General features: G+C 36.1%; 1 protein-coding gene and 1 long non-coding RNA gene across 4 annotated transcripts; both read right to left on the bottom strand.

The window, feature by feature from the left end:
* Positions 1-1,897: 1,897 nt before the first annotated feature.
* On the bottom strand, positions 1,898-4,217 carry LOC131021304 (uncharacterized). Its single transcript, XR_009100917.1, has 2 exons — positions 2,712-4,217; positions 1,898-2,233 (listed from the first exon to the last, which is right to left on the bottom strand). It is a non-coding gene; the product is annotated as an uncharacterized LOC131021304 (long non-coding RNA).
* A 6,514-nt stretch (positions 4,218-10,731) lies between these two features.
* On the bottom strand, positions 10,732-15,575 carry LOC131021303 (RINT1-like protein MAG2). 3 transcript variants are annotated; one of them, XM_057950433.1, is made up of 4 exons: positions 14,881-15,575; positions 14,712-14,798; positions 13,435-13,538; positions 10,732-12,804 (listed from the first exon to the last, which is right to left on the bottom strand). In XM_057950433.1, exons 1-4 carry the CDS (start codon positions 15,185-15,187, stop codon positions 10,897-10,899), a joined length of 2,406 nt encoding a protein of 801 aa, XP_057806416.1. In that variant the 5' UTR covers positions 15,188-15,575; the 3' UTR covers positions 10,732-10,896. The 3 variants fall into 3 exon arrangements, with proteins under 3 accessions (XP_057806416.1, XP_057806418.1, XP_057806417.1); XM_057950435.1 differs by lacking the exon at positions 14,881-15,575 and adding an exon at positions 14,061-14,149 and having other exon boundaries at positions 14,712-14,793; XM_057950434.1 differs by lacking the exon at positions 14,881-15,575 and having other exon boundaries at positions 13,435-14,149; positions 14,712-14,793.
* Between the last annotated feature and the right edge of the window lie 1,764 nt (positions 15,576-17,339).

The following is a 17,339-nucleotide window of genomic DNA, read 5'->3' as shown; positions in this document are numbered from 1 at the left end:
TGATTAAATAAATATATAGGAGGTATATATTTTATGCTAAACTAATAAATTATTATTATTATTTCTAACATGGAAATTATAATGCACGCATGAAATTTTCGAATTCATTATTTGATTTTTTAAATAAATATAATAATGGACGCTTGAAAATTGTAGGGGTCACACGCTTCATTTACATTATCAAGTTTTGTATTTTGGACATACAACACGACACTGAAATTTGAGAATTTGAAACAAATTAGAGTTATTATAGTGAATACTCAAATTAAAAGGTTCTGAGCCTTGAAATATTTGCCATATGAACTTAATTTCATCAAATAGTGTTGTAAACATTAATGTTCTTGATCAGCTTAACCATATTTAAATGTAATATGAAATTGAAGCAACTTTCACGAGGGAATACAATCTTTTTTTATTTTTTTAATTAGAATTACAAGAGATATTTTAATATAATTAAATAAGCAATTCGTATCAAATAAGCAACCTGCAGGCAGGCAGGACCATTATCCATACAAATATGAAAAAACTACACCGTTCACAGGCAATATTGAATTCAAGACCTCTCATAAAAGAGAGTTTTTGGGTAACTCAATTGTGCCACTTAAGTTAAATACAAATTAATATGGATGATTCTATTTTTAGTTTAGTTTTGGAGATTGTTAAACTTAAACAACATGTGTTTGATGGTGGGAAACATATTTTCGACTGCAAATATCTTGTTGATTTCCTTAGAGTCACATTCTAATTTCATCAGAACCGATCACCTACCCACCGTGGGCAAGCATAACGTGCCCACCATTGATGTGGCAATTTTAATTAGGAAAGATAACTAATAAATCTTACTCTAATTAACATTATCTTACTATAATTACAATTGCCACATTATGGTGGGCACGTTATGCATGCCCACGGTGGGTAGGTGATCGGTTCTGCTAATTTCAATGGGAATATATTTGCTAGAAAGACAGACGAGACAAATTACTACACTTTTACTTTTCAAGAAAAAAAATAAAAAAAATGAAAATGGAGCCGACAGATTTCAACAATTTCTCATTTGTGTATGATTTACAACTAATTAGGTACAACTACTTATGTAATTCATTAAAGTCACTAATTAATTGGCGTAACTAAATGAAAAATGGCCACATGCAGTGATTTAGGGCGTGTGGAAAATGAGGCTCTGGGAGTTATATATAATTTGTTCATTCGTGGGCGCATACAACTTGATCCCATCCCACAATTTATTTCCAATATATATAGAATTAATATATGAAAATATCCAATTTAATATAATTAAAATAAAAATCGTCTACTCATATAAAAACTTAAAAAATTAATCACATTTTATGAAAAAAATACAAATTTACTTATAATATTATAATACAAAATCTTGTGTACATCCGAGTGTACCGTACACCCGGGTCAAATCTGACCCAATTCAAATAATATTATACATATATATTACATTTGCGCATTGGTTAACATATGTTTAGGTGGTGCATTTAGATGGAACACGCGAATCCAACCCAGAGTGGTGTTGGTAGGTTTGCTGTGCACCTATATGATGTAGTAGCCCGCTCTTTTATTTATGATTAAAACTAGTAAATGCAATTTTTTTTTTAAATAAATCCAGTTTATGGTCCTAATTTTTTTTCAGAAACAGAGTTATTATTTTAGCTTTATATTTTTTTTTTTACGTATGAGAAAAAAACGCGACGAGGATTATTGAGCTATTCAATAATTATTATTTCCAAGTTATAACTGACTTAGCAAAGTCATGTTATTTATTAATCGAGAAACAGAAGCAGTTATATTTTATTAATGCTACTAGAAGTCAATTATTCCGACTGCAACGTAGATTAAATCTACGGATTTAATCTGGATATTAAATGGCTTATGAAGTGAATTAAATCTACGTATTTAATTTATACACGAATAATGAACAGAAGCCAGTATTTTATTACAATTACAGAATCACCGAGACATAGAATATACATCATTAATCCTCCACTACATTTTTTCCCACCACTACACCTACTCTTCCACCATCCACTCCACCACACTTCCCACCATCCTTTTCTCCCCACCAACTCCACAACCACCAACTCCCCCACCATACTAGTGCAGCAACAACTCTTCCTTATCGTAGTCTCAACTTCAGCCAAGCAACGCAAGACTCACTATCACTTTTCACCAAGAATCTCCCAAAGAGCAGGGGAGCCTCCATTTCAACCTGCCAATGTTTTCAAGTTTCAATTCATTCAATACACTACAACCGAAAAGTGAGAGAAATCACCCATTCACTCTCTGCCAGAAACATTAAGGTAAAAAAAATTAGTATTGATTCATCATCTCCTTCCAATTACAACTTACAGTTATTGAAAGAAACAAGTTTGATCTTTCAGTTCAGTCATTCCAGTTCTTTTAACTCAACATCACAGCAGCCAACCAAACCCAAAACATTCGCAAGGTATTCATTATTTCAGTTTATTCAAGTTCCGGCTATATGCAGCATATGCCCAGTTTTAGAAATGCATAGTATGAGAGGAGAAGCATGACCATATTATCGACATAGAACTCACTAGCAAACCAACAGATTATATGAACTCATTTTTATGAAAAACATAGACTATAGAATGAGAATTTCCTTCACGATCTAATGAAACCGAACCTAGTATTTTGGGGAAAGATAGGAGTAGTATTTGTTGTACCTGATTTCATTAAATCGGGGAGGGATACCAGATGACGTCAACGCTGACCGATGAAGAGGAGATGGAGGTCGTCAGCTGAGCAGAAGCGACATCGCCTGAACCAAGAGAGAGAGAGAGGCTTGAGCTGGTTCTTGAGCAGATGACAGATTTCAGCGGCATCTCTTGCTGCCTGACGGAGCTCAACGGACAGAGAAGGAAGAGCCGAACGCCGGAGAAGCAGCGGCGAAGTACCCTCGCCGATTCTGGACAGCGGCGGCGGCGGCACCCGCCTCGGCTGAGGTCGGATCGAGAGGTGAAGGGGACGGCGACGCGGTAGCCGTGGAAGACCGGCGGCGGCGCTCCCAGACGACGTCCGCTGACCACCGGACGAGCAGCAGCAACTCCAGTCGGCGACGACTCCAGGCGAAGCAGCAGCAGTCGGCGGCGATTTCAGACGGGGACGCGGAGCAGCGGTGACCTGGTAATTGAAAGTTAGAGCTCGATCTGGGTTCCGCGGTCGGATTTGAGATGAAGGTCGGAGTTTGAAACCTCAGGGAAGAGTTAGGGCTCGACGTCGGAGGGGGATTTGAGAACCGGAATTGGACGGCGCCGCTCCCAACCGACGATGCTCGCCGGATTCCGAACGAAGGAGTAGCAGCGGTGTTCCAGATTTTAGGGCTCGATTTTGGGGCTCTGCGGGGAGGAGAGAGAACGGCGCCGGGGTTAGACTCGTCGCCGGTCGAAGCCAACCGAAGCAGATGACAGCTGAACGCCCGGAGGAGGCGCAGCCTGCCAGATTTAGCCGGAGAAGGTGAAGCCGATCAGAGTTTTGAGGATGCCGAGCGTAAGCTTTGAGGAAGAGTGATGAGCGGCTCCTTGAGTTGGGATTAGAGAGAGACAGCAGCAGAAGCTCGGCCGGCGCGGCTTCGCCGGAGAGGGAAAGAGAATTTGAGAAGAGAAGAAAAAGAGGGCAGCGGCGAGTTTGAGAAGAGAGAAAAATGAAGGACCGAGAATTTGAGAAGAGAAGAAAAAGAGATGGGCTTGATTTGGGCTCTTTCCTTTTAAATTTTTGGGCTTGTCATTTTATTTGGTTTGGGCCATTGCATTTATTTACTTTGGGCCTCTTTTATTAATTTAATTGGGCTGCTTCTTATTTTCTTGATGGGCCGATATTTAGGCTGAGTTTATTAAAGAATGAGCTAGAGATATTTTATTGTGAGCCGAATTATTTTAAGCTGGGCTTGATTTTATTTTAATTGCTTGGGCTTTCACAAATAAATTCAAAATGGGCCAGTCTTTAATTTAATTGGCTCTTCTCATTATTTTTATTGGGCTTGAATTAATTTAAATGGAATTTGGGCCTATTCATTTATTTTAATTGTGCCTTTATCTTTTAAAAGATTGGGCTTGTGTTTAAATGGTATTGGGCTTTGGCTATGGGCCGATTTTATTAAAGTCTTTGGGCCGATTTTATTAAAGTCTTTGGGCCCTGATTTAAATTGAAACATTGGGCTTATGTTTTTTTTTAAGAAATAGGCTACCTTATTATTTAACTGGGCTGCAGTTCAAAGAAAAATGAATACTTATTAATTTATTTAATTAGACTATTTATTTAGTTTAATTAATTTTTTTTTCTCAAAAGATGATTTACATAATAATATTGTATTATTATTATGTGCATATTTTAAGTAAATTAAGCATGACATGAAATTGCATTTTTACTTGCAATAAAAGTATTTAATTGGTTTTAATTATAAATCCAATTATTAAAGAAAGACGAGTAAGAATATTGTTGGTGTTCTTAACTCAAGAGAAATGTTTTCAATTATTTATTAAATTTTGAAAAGCCCGATAATTTTTACGTTATCACACCTCGATTAAAGCCGAGTTAGTTCTTTATTTTCGATCGAGTACAAATGCGAGATCTATTTTACAATTAGAATATTCCGATGGGAAATGAAGAATCACAGCTCTATTCGACCGCGTTGGACGGAAGTTAGTTAAATTTATTAACGAGGATAAATAGTAGGATGCCCCGAATATCGTTCGAAAATGTTAGTTCATGCATACAAGATTCATGCATAGTTAAATTACGCTTTCTCATTAATTGAGAATTTTCCTCGAATCAATGTCTTATTTTATATTCTCGTGATTAAGGTCAAGCGCGAGAGTAAGAACTATTCAAGGAGTCACAGTACCTTAGCAAAATTTTGCTATCAGGTGGGCAATTCCTTACGCGTAAATAAAATGCTATGCAAATGTTATGCTTTAAAATGCAAATTGGATCTTCAAGTATGGTATGCATTATTACGCTTAAATGAGTTAAGCTTTATTATGCTGCACGTTAAATGATTTACGCTATGCTGTTTATAATATTTACGCCCTATGTAATTTACGCTTGATTACACTTATTTACGCTGATAAGTTTATGCTTATGTTTGATGCTTGCGTCTGTTGGGGGAGGCCTCCCTCAACAGTACGATGCCGTGTCCGCTGAGGAGGGCCTTCCTCACGGCGCGATGCCCGTGTCCGCTGAGAGAGGCCTCTCTCGCGGCGCGATGCCAGTATGCCAGTATGCCAGTGTTACAACGTCTATTGGGGGAGGCCTCCCTCAATAGTACGATGCCGTGACCGCTGAGGGAGGCCCCCTTCACGGCGCGATGCCCGTGTTCGTTGGGGAAGGCCTTCTCCACGACACGATGTTTGTTAATGAAGATTGATGATGAAGAATGCCCTTATACTAGTTATGAATTTGGAAATGTTTAATGAGCAAAGGATTTGAAAGAAACTTATGCTTCTTATGCGATGTTGTGTTTTGTTGTTGATGTTATGTTATATGCTTGGCAACTGCCCACTAAGTACTCTTGTACTTAGCCCTACGTATGTTTATGTTTGTGCAGGTTGAGCTGTGATGGGCGATGAAGTGTTGTTGCTGAGTGGAGTTTTTGTCGAACTTAAAGTAGGCTCAGAAAGGATACATGTCTTCATACATGTATCTCAGTTATGCATTCCGCTGTAAACACTGATTATTTCAGTTACACCTTCCGTTGCAAACTCTGATAATGTTTTAGCCAAGCCCCTAAAAATGCTTTTTTTTTTCCTTTTAAGGAAAATAACGCGTATACAAGTTCTTTGAGTACCCTTTTTATGCGAACTATGCCTTTTTCCTTTTTAAGGAATATTTCACGCGTATTCAAGCTCTTTGAGTATTCTTTTATGCACCCCTTTCTAAACCCGCTTCTTAATTTCCTTCCCCAGTCATGGTTTTCCCGGATTAATTATCCTTAATTAAGGCCGGTCGTGACATTAGCCCAGAGTGTTTGTCAGACTAATCATTTGGTCGTGGAGTAGGAATATTGTTTCCGAACCACGTAAAAATCCTTGTGTTCTTTATCTGCTTTCAGTTATTACTTTATTTGTGTTAAATCTGTTTTCAACTTAACTGGATTAAATGAAAAATGTAACCAAAGATTTTACAAGTGACAAACCTTTTCTAAAGGCTATTCGCACTAAGTTTAAATTCCGTTGCTGAGTTATTAGTCTAATTGACCATACATCTGATAGTGAGTAAGATCGATAACTTTACTCTATTTTACAAACTAGACTGAAGCCTCACGTGGATATCATTTAAGCTTTACGCTCGACTGATATCAAATTACTGAAGTCATTTCAGTATCAGTCTACAACCTATTTCCAATTGAAATTTGGTTAAGTTTGTTTTGTGTTTTACGAAAAATAGCCTACAGGTGTATTCCTCCTCTCATACACCTGTTCAGTCAACCCTCCGTGACCCCAACATTTAATATAAAAGAAAAAGAAAAAATAGAATCCCTTGAAAGCACAAAGTGCAGACTAAGGGCATGAAACTTAAAAAGAGATCGCAAAATAAAAAAAAATAATGAACTTAACATAATTCTACGATGAACAAAAACCTTGATGAAATGCACCAGCAACAGCAGGTCTGGTTAATTCATCCTACTACTATATACAGATTTCAGTAAACACATATACTTGCAAATTTCTAGTCTTTCAACAGTTAACCATATATGTCCAGCCAAGCCAAACTAATCCATCGACTTCACCAGAAAAACAAAGCATCAAGATTTGTACAAACGTTTCACAGTAATAGCTAGGCGCAAATAATAACTATGTACCATGGAAGAATTAAGGATGAACAAGCGCACCACACATTGAAGATAATCACAACTTCCTAACTAAGACCAACAAAGCAAGGAAAAGATTAATTTATGCAAAATTATTGAATAGCAAAAAGGGCAACACATTTGAAAGAAATACACATAGCAATTACGTACATCAGAAATTCAGAGATACTCAAATCTCCAAAAAAAGAGTATCGACTAATTACCAAAAAGTTAACTTGACTGTCCTTGACGAGATCCTTGTTGGGAACTTAGTGAAATATTATTGCCCTAGTTTTGATGATACCAAAATCGTTAAGGTTTCTTTGTAATAGACTAGAATTTTTCGAATTCAAGTGTTAGAGTTCTTTTTTCTAGTCTAGCTGCTGTTCTGAAGACTGAAGACTGAAGACCGGAGGACTGAAGACTGAAGAACTCGACTGATATTGCGAATAAAGGCTGAGTCAAGCACTGATGTTTGACCGATCGCGTTTCTCAACTAAAGGATCAGTTACGAACTGATTCATTAATGCAGGCCACGTGGATTCAGCGGACTGATACTAAAGTCAAGCATCAGTTAAACATTCTTCCTCAGACTGAACCTCCAAATTAAAGTTAAAAGGAAGTCTCGCACTCCCAGAGTACAACCACATTAAATGCAGAGAATTCAAGGATCGTCATTTCTCTATAGAGCATTCCTTTTTGGTGACTACCTTTTTAGAGATGTCATATCTCCTGCTCGTTAGTAGCCGTTCTCACCAAACAAGGAACCTCGAAGATTGAAGCCTCAGCAAAATTCGAAATACACTGCAACGGATGAATTCTTGAAGACCATCTCCGCCAACGGATCTATTCAAGACCTCTCCTATAAATAGAGCTCGAGGATCACTTCAATCTTCACCGATTCAAATACATAAGCTGAAACGCTGCCGAATTTGTTACTCAGCAAATCAAAGTCTTCCAAAGGTTGAATCGAAGAAGAGAATCACAAAACCAAAATCAGTCCACTACTGATTACATATATTCTCTTAGAACCTTAGGCAAATATTGTATATCTAAAGCCTAAGTAACTGATTATAGAGAACCTATTCTTTGTAATCTAGTTGGCAAATTTTTGAACCTCTTTTCAACCAACCGAATCGAGTGTTTGAGCCGAGAGGAGTTCAGATCAGTGCTCTGACTCTGTGAGATCTTAGCAGTCGTGGGGTAGACATAGGTTTTGTCTCAGCGAAGCTAAGAGTGAGAAATTCAACCCAGTGTGTTGGTACTGAAGATTAGATCTTCGATTGTTTCGGTTTGCTGTGCACCCGTAAGCACAAGCCCAAAGTGTTTGTCAGTGTGATCAACTGACCGTAGATGTAGGAACTGGATTCCGAACCACGTAAAAATCCCTTTGTCGTTTATCGCTTTCAGTTTTTACTTTCTTATCTGTGCGCAAACTCTTTATCAACTGAAACTGATTAACTGCAAAGTGAAACTAAATCTTGACAACGTGCTTAATCACAAAGGCTATTTCTTAAGTAAAGTTTTCCGCTGCTAGTGTTATTAGTCTAACTGATAAATCTTTGGATAGTCAGTAAGATTCATAACATTCCTCTGTTTTACAAATCTGACTGAAACCTAACGCATATCAGTTATAATCTAGGACTTAACTGATAACTCTTTACTGAAGAGAGAATTAGTATCAGTCACCAACCGAAGTTTTATTGAACTCTTTTATTGTCAAAGGTTGTGTTGGCTTGTCTTAAGTTTTAAAATAGCCTATAGGTGTATTCCCTCCCCCATACACCTATTCGAGACCTTCCGGGACCTAACAATCCTTAAATCTCAGGGCGTAGAATCTCAATTCCTTAAACCTAACCCCTGGATCCTTGGACGAACCTTCGAAATACCTCCTATTGAATATCGACTCGTAGAAGAAACCGAGCCTCGCTAGTCCTCAAACATTGGTTGAAATAGAGCTGATCGATTCGCGAAGCGATATCCCCAACCTATTCGGAATGGAGAAATCGCTGACATTTATCAAAAAACGCAAAATTTATAAACTACATATAAACAAGATGTAAACACAAACAAACTAAATGAATTGCAGAAAAAATTACCTTCTTCAGCTACCGCTACGATTTCATCTCTCGAACTAGTTCGGATTATCATATAATTGTGAACAAAAATGGTTGTTGACAATTCTAAATGCAATTCATAGGGATTTTCTTGAATCGCCATTAATTTAATGGAAATGGAGATTTTTATGAGATTTGATATTAATGAAGAATTTGGCAGAAATCAAACTTACGAATATAAGCCGTCCGATCTGATTTGATGAATGAATGTGATTCATTCTTAATTCTTACTGTAAGGAGGTTTTTCTATAGAAGCCAACCCTATATATATATATATATATATATATATATATATATATATATAGGGGTGGGCTACCGTGAGAGCACATCTTAAAATAAGAAATAAGAGCAATTTTTAATGTATGAATTTTATGTAGAACACGTATGAATTCGCTGTATAAATGTATGAATTGTGAAAAATAAATTTTTGCTACCTCTGGGATTCGAACTCAGGACCATAAATCCATCCAACAGGATTACAAATCAACCGTAGATCTTGATGATCTAAGGGCTGAAAATGATTCTTATTTTATATATTAAGAAATGCTCTTATTTTAGCCCTTCCCTATATATGAGTTTTGATAAGCTAGGCGCCCAAAATGAGCGACCAGCGTGAGCACCCAGCCCATTTTCCTTTTCTTATTAATATTTAATTTTCCTTTTACCTTTCTTTATATTTAAAAGTTGTATTTTATTGATTTGTAATTATATGTTCTCTCATCCGCATATATATGGATTTCTTCCGTCGACACCACACCTCGTCACCTCCTCGCTTTTTTCTTTGTTTTTTTCATCATACTCAGAAACCCATCTGCATAATTCCTAACAATCGCGATTCATCTACAACTTTGAATACCTCATATGGATCACTGAATTTATCCCCAAATTTTCACGCCCTAAATTTCAAAATCTATGAGACCTCAACTTTGCCAATGCCATTAAATTATATACTCCAGGACACAAAAATGTGAAATTAATTGGAATATGATTTATGGAGAGACACAAGATCAGTTAGTGACAATAGAAAGAAGAAACGCATGGTGTCTCTCTCTAAGAAGTTGAAATATGATAATTGCAAATCACTTTAATGGCATTGGCAATTACTTTAATATAAAGATCTCTATATAATTTCACATAAATCATATTCCACTTTGTGTCTCTCCATAAATCATATTCCAATTAATTTCACATTTTTGTGTCCTGGAGTATATAATTTAATGGCATTGGCAAAGTTGAGGTCTCATAGATTTTGAAATTTAGGGCGTGAAATTTAATATAAAGAAATCCATATATATGCGGATGAGAGAACATATAATTACAAATCAATAAAATACAACTTTTAAATATAAAGAAAGGTAAAAGGAAAATTAAATATTAATAAGAAAAGGAAAATGGGCTGGGTGCTCACGCTGGTCGCTCATTTTGGGCGCCTAGCTTATCAAAACTCTATATATATATATATATATATATATATATATATATATTATTTTTCTTATTTTTATCATATATTTATTAGAGTTAAAAAGATGAAAAAATATTAGAAAAATATTTTTCATTTCTCTATCTAAAGATATTATTATCCAACATTGAAGATAAAATGAGTAAAAAAAGAGTGTCCGAGAAAATATGCCACTGTCCGAAAAAACAATTTCTATCACAATAAACATATAAAAATGGTGAAAAATGATGAAAATATATCTTTTCTTTCATTTTTAATCAAATTAGACACCCTAACTGTAGTATATCGATGAGAATTTAAACCAGTAATCTCACATCCACAACAACATAAAACCTTCATCATATTTCTCCAAAGAAATAAAAAAAACCCTTCATTAATCTATTCAATATAGGCCATGACGAAAAGAGGAAACTGAAGGAAGTATATAGTGTCTCTTTGGTGTATGGAAGTTGTGAGGGCTAAAAAACTAGTGAATTTGGACAAGCCTTTCAACTGTTGAATACTCTGTTCTTCATAATCTTTTCTACCTCACCAGAAGTTAACTGCATAATCCCATTGTCTCTTAACCATCTTTCATCAACCATCAATGTAGTCTTCAACTCTTTCTTGGCCGTTTTTAACAACTTCAAGCCATTACTTGTCTTGGGAAAGAAGCCTTGAGGTCTCAAACACCACGATCCGAAAACGCCAAACAGAACCGTCAAGTCGTTAGAAAGCCTCTGAACTCCCCCATCATGAAACTTCACATTGCCCATTAGTATGCTATAGAAAATTAATCTATCTATACCAGCTGCCAAACTTCTCCACAGTCTCGTAAAATCCATTTTGTTCAACCCTTCTTCCAAAAGGGACAGTTTTCCCTGCAAATAATCCAAAGCTTCTATAAAAGATCGTGACAGCATCAAGGTTTCGTCGCTCTTTTCCTGCCATTGCTTTTTGTTCTTTATATACTCTCGGCAAAGTGCATCAAAACCCCGTAAGACGACAGTTGACAGCTTCTCAATCCACTCTGTTTTGAATTCTTCCAGCTTCTTGATTTCTTCGTGAAAAATACCTTTTTCAGTTGCTTCTGAGGAGCCTTTGCTTGTAGCATCAGAATCACCTGCTGTTCCAATGCCCCCAGATTGTTTTGTTTCCATTTCCAGAAAGAATACATCCTCACAGAATTCGTCTAAAACAGATTGAAAAAAGCTCCCTGCGTTAACAGACTTGGCAACCTTAATTAGAGCTGTGTCATCTGTCAGCGCAGTCAGCCCCTCAGCTTCTTGACACCTTTGCCGCAGGCAATCCAAATACTTATGTATTATAGGTGCGCCTGCTGATTTGAGAAATCTTGACCTCAATGAGAAGCTAGGCAGTGATCGGCAACGATCAATGACAGAAGAGAGACGTCGGAAAACAGCACTTGCTATCCCAGGAGATTTGCTCTCTTCTTGACCAGGTAGAAGAGTAACATTCTCACCTTCATTTATCCAATACCGGTTATCTTCCAATTCGGTGTTCAGTTTATCAAGTGTATCATTAAGCTCTATTTTAGCCCACAAATCAAGCCAGTCAGGTCTATCACAAAATACAACCAACGAAGACATCTTCTGCATATTGTCTTCTTCCTGTAGGGAAAGAAGCATTCCTGAATGTGCTGCCAAAGACTGAACTTGTTTATCAAATGCAATCATCAAGTCTACGAGATGTAGCCATGATACCCTAGCCTGTGCTTGGATGGTAGTTTCACTCTCTTCTTCCAGCTTACTGATATACAAGGGAAATATTTCTTTTGCCAGGTAGGTCGACAGGGCAAATACCATTGCTGAAATCCATTCTTCTCTACAACTGTAACCAGATAGCATAGCTTCATCTACCAGTGGTTGCAATAAATCATCCATTGAATCAACATAGTCGCGAGTGATCTTATATGCAAGCGCAAATATATACTCCGGCTTCTCAATCCACTTCGAGAAATGGCGTTGAGTTGCGATAGATAAAGGATTCACAAGTTCCTCAATAACCCAAAGGGGTTGGTGAAGAGCAACATCCTTATTATGCCCCTCAAGTTGGCGAGATTTTCTTTTTCTCTGCAATTCCTGGAGACCGCACAATGCGAGAAAACTCTCACAGTACTGGAGTTTCAAGTCTCCTTGCATTGTGAAAAGCGGATTTTGCACATTCGATGATCCTTTAACATTTGTGTTAGATGAACTTAAGGGTGGTGGCCACCCAAGAGAAGCAAGAAGGGCTCGATGATCAGCAATAGCCTGGGGCCTTAGAATGGCCAATCCTCTATCAATTCTATGATCAACCGCTGAAACAAGCCGTATCCATTGAGGATGTGTCTTTATAACTGAGCTGAGAACATCTTCTGTTAATTTAAGAGCCCTTAGAGCGCCTGCACGCATATACTACAAGTAGAGGTAAACAAGAAAACAAAACCTTCAGTTAGGAAGACTTCGTTTCAGCACTTAACCACATAAACACTGATTATAATCATTATTTATTTAAACATATAATTTAAATACTGATCTCTAGATTGTACCATCCTTGTGTTAATTATTTCACAAATTCACAAGATTGAAAAAGGCAACACTAATGCAGATTTACACCATTACTCTGTAACCTAAAATTATAAAAAGTTTTAAACATCTAATGCTCTGAATAATAGTGCTTCCAGTAGGTAATTACATTTGTGATACCATATTCGTGAACAGATGACAGAACCTTTAAGAGCTAAACTATCCAACTAACCATCTTGACAACCGTGGCAACGGTGGAAGTTAAAGATAAATACTTCCAATAAATCATGTATGATTAATGCACGTAATAACTAACTCTTCATTTTGATAGTCTGTACTGCAGAATGATATTCAGTTTCATTGATTTGACATGTCCTCTTATATTCCCTCTAAATACTGAGAAGATTATTAAACACAAACTAATAGTTGATTTCAAATCTAGTGTGAATTATAATTAGATTTGGCATTTCAACTATTCACAGCAACTTATAGCACACATTCCCAGTGAAGAGTACTAACTTCTAGATCTTTCATTGATGGATGCCTCCTCAATGTTCTATTCATAGTGGATGATACAGCATCTTCAATATCACCAACTAATGTATCAAGCTTCAATGCTGTCTCTGAAAGTAAAAGGAGAGCGGTTACAAGAGCAACAAATAAGAACAGAAGGAGCAACAAAATAAAACTTCATTGAGTTTATTTTGTCTTCTACTAGAAAATTTTATATTGGAGCAGCCTACTTTCTGGCACAATGTCATTCATACCACTGTCTGGAATTACATCTATCATGCTATCTCATCATGTTATATTTCATAATAGGTTAATTCCACTCACAAAAAATATGACCAAATTATCAACCCACCATGAATTGTAGGCACGCAGAGCTATCTTTTTTTCGTCAATGATAAAAACTCATTAGTTTCATTTGCTTCTGTAACATCCTTGTTGTGTATTTATAATATAGATTTTTAAGAAGAAAAGAAAGTTCTACAAACATGCAGATAGTAGAAGTGCCTGGAATAACTCGTTCACTAGAACTATAATCAATTTCATACTCTTCAAGCCACGGTCTAGTACAGAACTATGAACAAGATGTAGTGGGGTTAGTCAACATTCAACAAGTGATTGTTAATCAACTCCACCTGGAAGTGATCTCCAAATCTTTCTGTATCAGCTATTTTCAAACCGTATGCTAGAATGTATCCAGTACAGTCAGCTGACACTACAAAAACTAAAGAATCATAAAAACATATGTCATGAACAGAAACAAAGTGATCAAGATACATGCGTATATGTGCATGTGAGAGTCAGGGCCTCAAAATGTGATCTTAGCCATTTTGATATTCCCAAAACTTATTCAAACAAATGGAAACAAAGATCAAGGTTGAAGATGGAAACAACTAACTAAATAATAAAATTACTTGAACTCAAATTAGTAATTGTAGCATTCTCGACATGCTTGATTATCAATGTATATGTTCTTTCAATTGTCTAAATCCTTCAAACTATTCTAACCCAACAAAATAGATATAGTGCTAGTCCTTCCCAGACCCCTGAGTTCGACCACATTCTCCACAACTACCAAACTAGCATTTCCACTGGTTCTAAATATAGGTTGCCTCTCAGCAACGCATTCCAGCGTCCAATTCCTTTCTAGGTAACACCACCAAGAAAGGCATTCACATATTCCAAAAGCATTATCCCGATATATAACCCTTCCCCATAAACTCATTTCTGAATTCCATAAAAAAAATCCCTAGATACAATGATAAACTGGGGAGGGGACTACTAACCTGCATAATTTCTTACAGTTTCAACTCTCGCCACTTCCTTGGCCAATGCTTGTAACTCTTCTCCCATCCCTCTCCTCAATTCTCCATCTATAAACACGAAAAAGAAGTAATTACCTTTCAAACAAAATTCAAAATTTAGAAACCCCCAAAATCCCCAAACTACAACTACCTGACGACGGTTGAGCGGAGGAGCGCCGGAGATCGTCCAACTGAGCATGTACGTTGGAGAAGAGTGATCCGACCCGATTCGAGTAGGAAGAGTGGCGGTTCAAGTGAGATTGGAGCTCGTTGTTTAGTTGGGATAGTGTCCGATCAATTGCATCGGACTGGATTTGGATCTCGGACAGCAAAGCAGGGGCTCCGTCGAGGTCTTCTCTGGAGCTTAGTTTGGAATTGAGGAAGTAGAGAGCGTCGGAGGAGAGAGAGGCGGGCGGCGGTAAGGGTCGAGTCCCCGGATCGTCCTTCGATCGGGCCATCCGTTTTGACAGACTAATTGAAACTGTTCACATCGCAATCATCCTCTATCACGTATTTTTTAGAACTAACAGTCTTCTATTTCTACAAGTTTTTGAGCCCTAAACTAATTGAAGCCTTCTAGGAATAAATTGAATGACTGTGAAGACCGGACGGAGGCGCCGAAGTGTAGCCGCGGGGCCGGATAGGCCGTCTGCCAGAAAGGTGATGCGGTGCAACTGGGTGGAATGCTGCAGGCTTGCAGCGCTGCAGCTGCTTCCAGAGGAGGCGGGGCGGTCCGGGCAGCGGCGAGCGAAAGGCCAGAGAGATGCGAGAGAGTCAGAGCGTGAGAGAAGCGGAGGGCGGAGAGAGAGAGACAGAATTTTATAAAAATATAGTACTTTCATTTTTTTTTTTAGTCTTTCATTATTCCCCTGTTATTATTATAACTAGGATTTTACCGGTGCATACGCACGGGTACCAAATTACACAAATATATGTAAAATAACTACAAATATAAGAAGGAATATAATACTCCCTCCGTCCCTGAAATGGCTTCCTCTTTGGGGACGGCACGAGTTTTAATAAAAAGTTGTAAAGTGTATTGATAGTGGAGAAAAAGTGATATAATTATTATTGGAAGTTGTGAAAAGTATTATAATTAGTATTGAGAGTGGTGAAAAGTGAAAAGTAAGAATAAATAAAGTATTATTAGTGGTGGGGTAGGTTTCCAAAAATGGAAAGAAAGAAAGAGGAAGTTATTTGGGGGACGTCCCAAAATGGAAAAAGAGGAAGTTATTTTAGGGACGGAGGGAGTATTAAATAAAACAAAATATGTATAACAAACAATAAAATATCTTATACAAATCAAAACTTTAGAGTATCATATAAAAAACATTATGAAGAATCTAAAATTTTAAAGTTTCAAATATCAATACTTAATAATCATTGATATATATATATATATATGAACATAAAATGAATCCCGCCAATGCAATAATAAATGTGGAACCTAAAACAAATCCAACCTATGAAATAATCAATAATCAGTAACCTATGGAAAAAAAATATATTGTTTATTACATAAAAAGTTAAATGTGAAATATAACGAATTAGACGATTATATTTATGCAAAATAAAAAATGAAATTTATGAACCCTATCCAACATAACATTATAGCTTAAGGGTGTGTTTGCTGTGAGGTATAAGGGAGGGATAAGCTACATTTACCACCTTATACTTCGTTTACTTTGATGTATAAAAAAATTATGGCAGGTTGTATAATTTTTTGGGCAGCCCTTTATCCCTTGAGAAATGGATAATTTTATACCTAAAAGAGGGCGATATAAATTTATACCACCTTATAAGGAGTGGATAAATATAGTATCCTTCAAACCAAATAAGATATAATAAATGTAGTCCCCACTTTAAGTGATAAATTTATACGTCATTATATTATCCCTTCATTTAAAGGATAAAAAGCAAACACATCCTAAAAGAAATCAAGTTAATTTATTTATAACACATTGGTTAAACGCTTTTATATAGATATAGATACAGGATATATGCAAATATATAGTATTATTTTACAATTCACATTAACATTGACAAATATTTATTTGTAAATAAGATATTTAAGTTTATATACAAAAGTTTTCAAAATATTCAAAAAAATTATATATAAATAAGAAGATGAATCCTTGTTTAGTTATTATTTTTTAAATATGCATTAGAATTAAAAGAACGCATAAATTACAACACAAATATATATAAACTATTTTAATGACTACAAAAATAACATTAAATAAAATAAATATACGAAATAAATTGAACACATAAAGTACAATTATTAATCAATCACATAATACACAAACAACAAAAATAAAAAAAACGATTCTTTGAATTATACAATATTAGTCTTACAAAGTACTAATTAAATTTAATACATTTCACTAATAAAATGAGGTTGTTGCTCAACAATAAATGTCACTAATACATAAACACTGTATTTCAACTTCTCTTCTCGATCTAAGACATATATGATATGCCTATGCTATAAATTTGTTATTCTTTATTTCATCACTAAAAAAATATTATTTAAACTTAAACATTTCCATCTATTCCACTCTAAAATATAAGATTTAAAAATCATTTCACTTAAAAAACGCAATACAT

The sequence above is a fragment of the Salvia miltiorrhiza genome, chromosome 4 (genome assembly GCF_028751815.1).
Source record: "Salvia miltiorrhiza cultivar Shanhuang (shh) chromosome 4, IMPLAD_Smil_shh, whole genome shotgun sequence".
NCBI lineage: Eukaryota > Viridiplantae > Streptophyta > Magnoliopsida > Lamiales > Lamiaceae > Salvia > Salvia miltiorrhiza.
The sequence above is the reverse complement of the archived record's forward strand: the minus strand, read 5'-3'. Positions and strand labels throughout refer to the sequence as shown.

Coding starts and splice junctions, on each gene's coding strand:
- LOC131021303 (XM_057950433.1), bottom strand. CDS start 15,187: ATGGCCCGATCGAAGGACGATCCGGGGACTCGACCCTTACCGCCGCCC. Junction 14,799..14,880: donor CTCCGCTCAACCGTCGTCAG/GTAGTTGTAGTT, acceptor TCGTGTTTATAG/ATGGAGAATTGAGGAGAGGG. Junction 12,805..13,434: donor CATCAATGAAAGATCTAGAA/GTTAGTACTCTT, acceptor CTCTACTTGTAG/TATATGCGTGCAGGCGCTCT.